The sequence below is a fragment of the Myotis davidii genome, unplaced genomic scaffold (genome assembly GCF_000327345.1).
Source record: "Myotis davidii unplaced genomic scaffold, ASM32734v1 scaffold98, whole genome shotgun sequence".
Taxonomy (NCBI): Eukaryota; Metazoa; Chordata; class Mammalia; order Chiroptera; family Vespertilionidae; genus Myotis; species Myotis davidii.
This window is the reverse complement of record NW_006294654.1, coordinates 3,552,387-3,554,730: the sequence shown is the minus strand read 5'-3', so window position 1 is coordinate 3,554,730 and position 2,344 is coordinate 3,552,387. Positions and strand designations below refer to the sequence as shown.

At 49.0% G+C, this 2,344-nt stretch overlaps 1 protein-coding gene across 2 annotated transcripts in view; it reads left to right on the top strand.

The window, feature by feature from the left end:
* TLE1 (transducin like enhancer of split 1) overlaps nt 1-2,344 on the top strand; it is an 85,248-nt gene that overhangs the window by 59,841 nt on the left and 23,063 nt on the right. For both annotated transcript variants that reach the window (XM_006769023.2, XM_015567388.1), the window contains 2 exons: nt 941-1,085; nt 1,970-2,160. In XM_006769023.2, coding sequence (XP_006769086.1) covers nt 941-1,085; nt 1,970-2,160 — 336 coding nt within the window. The remainder of the gene's footprint in view (nt 1-940; nt 1,086-1,969; nt 2,161-2,344) is intronic.

Sequence of the window (2,344 nt, the reverse complement as noted above, 5' to 3'; positions counted from 1 at the left end):
GGGCTGCTGGAGCAGAGCCCATTCTTGCTTTCAGTCCGACAGCAAACACTGTGGAGTGTGTCATCTCTTAACTCGCCCTAGCTGAGCCATATCCGACTATAGTAAATCCTTACACAGTGTCATTTCTCATGCCATTTCTCTGATGGGGAGAGAAGCCTGAGGCACTTGCCAGTTTATAAAGCCCATCAGATCCAAAGCCAGACAGAGATGGGGGTCTCTCTCTCTCTAGCACATGTTCTTTGCTATTGCACCACAGAACTTCTCAGATGGATTTAAAGGACATGAAAGGTTAAGAGGCTAAAGAAGATAACTCTGTCACCCTGTAACTGCCTTGACTCCTGCGCTAATGGTCCGCATGGGTTATATAGGCAAGCAGGCAGTGATGCTTAACGCCAGAGCACCATCTCTTCATTTTAGGCATATCTCTCAAACACAACAATGGGACTAATCTAGGGCTTTTGCCTCTGGGATGCTGATTTGCGTCTCATAAAATCAGCGGCCCTGCTGTGTCTCACCATTAGTCTCACTCCCACTGCCACGAAAGGCAAGATTAGAAGAGTGGTCTTCCCTCTGGCATTCTTGGTGACCTGGCATTTTTTTCTGAGTGACCAGGAGCTTTCTTCTGGATGGTCATCCTTCTGACTTGGCCTCGATCCAAAGTCCACAAGCCTGATGGAAAACTACTTTGTAAAATAAAAACCTGCGGAGGAAGAAGTGTAATCATGTTCTGTCTCTCTCGCTAGAGTTTTAATTCTGGCAGGAAGAGGAAAGGTCAACATTTCTCGATCACAAGTTAATGCTGTCAACATTGTGTGGATTTATGAAAATTGGCTGAGGGAGTAGCTAGAAGGTGCCCAGTGTTCCAGCTGCTGTTGTGATAAATTGTGTAATAGGGCTTGGATTAAAAATAATACTCATTTAATTTGTTTAATGATACCAGCATGAAAAAGCCAGCACGCCTGTTCTGAAATCCAGCACACCGACGCCTCGGAGTGACATGCCCACACCGGGCACCAGTGCCACTCCAGGCCTCCGTTCCGGCCTCGGCAAGCCGCCAGCCATGGACCCCCTCGTTAACCAGGCGGGTAGGGCATCGCCTCTTCTTGTGCTTCGTTTTGTTTGTCCTTCCCCAGCTTGATTCGTCGTCTGTTCCTATTGTGACGCAGTTTCCCCAGGAACATAAAATGTAGTTACTGCCCGCCTCCCTCCTTCCTGTCTTTGAAAAGCCCTGATAAGAAGCAGATGTTCATCCTTGGGTTTCAGCAGCTTCACCCTGTCCTATTTCTAGCTGTTTACATTTGACTTTTATTTCCAAATAATCCAAATCCCATGGACTTCAGTCAAGTTTCTGATAATTATTCCGAATGTAAGCTCCTTCCCAAACTATTACTGTGTGTCTTGAGTTTGCTAATATTGACCAAAATGGCCTGCCTGGCCGGCCCAAGTGTACTCCTTGCTTACTCCAATGGGCCGGTTTTCTGCGGGTCCATCAGGAATCCGGGATCTCAGTAGAAATCTGGAGAATTTCAATGAGATTCCAGCCTATGATTGAATAAACTCATAACCTTCAACTTGATCTTCCTCACTGGGAAAGGAAAAGAGTAACCTCCCAAGGCTCAAAGGAAAAGAGGCTCCAGAATATTTCTTCTAAATTGATGCTTTGGTTTACGTAAATCCAGGACCAGGTTTTCATTTACCTCAGTTTGCCTTGTGTGAATTGGGTGCAGGGATGCTGCTAATTCCCCCTGGTTTTCCAGTGCTGCTCAGGAGGAAATGTGTGGGCAGTGCTTCCCCTGGGGTCTGTTCTTTCCAAATGAATTCAGCTTTGGGGAAGAAGGGACCCTGTGTATGAACTGGAGTTGATTCACCATTTCACAATCTTCCTTCTTTTCCTTCCCGCTAATGAATAACCCGAAAAACTCTCCCTGAGCCACCAGTTGAGTCACGTGTGCCTTGTGCTTCCTTGCAGCGGCTGGCCTGAGGACGCCCTTGGCAGTTCCCGGCCCATACCCTGCCCCATTTGGAATGGTGCCCCACGCGGGCATGAACGGAGAGCTGACCAGCCCCGGTGCCGCCTACGCCAGCCTCCACAACATGTCCCCGCAGATGAGTGCAGCGGCTGCTGCTGCCGCTGTGGTGGCCTACGGGCGCTCCCCTATGGTAGGTGACCTTGGGAGCATGGCGGGCCCAGGTGGCAGCTCCCACAAAGCAGAAACAAAGACCCAGTGTCCTCGCCGTGCCTGCCTTCGCCTTGTTCGCCTTCATCCACATGCTGCTCCATTCAGTGACGGCCAGACGTTTTTTGCTTTACTCTCTTTGTGGATGAAAAAGGCAGTGTTTAGGA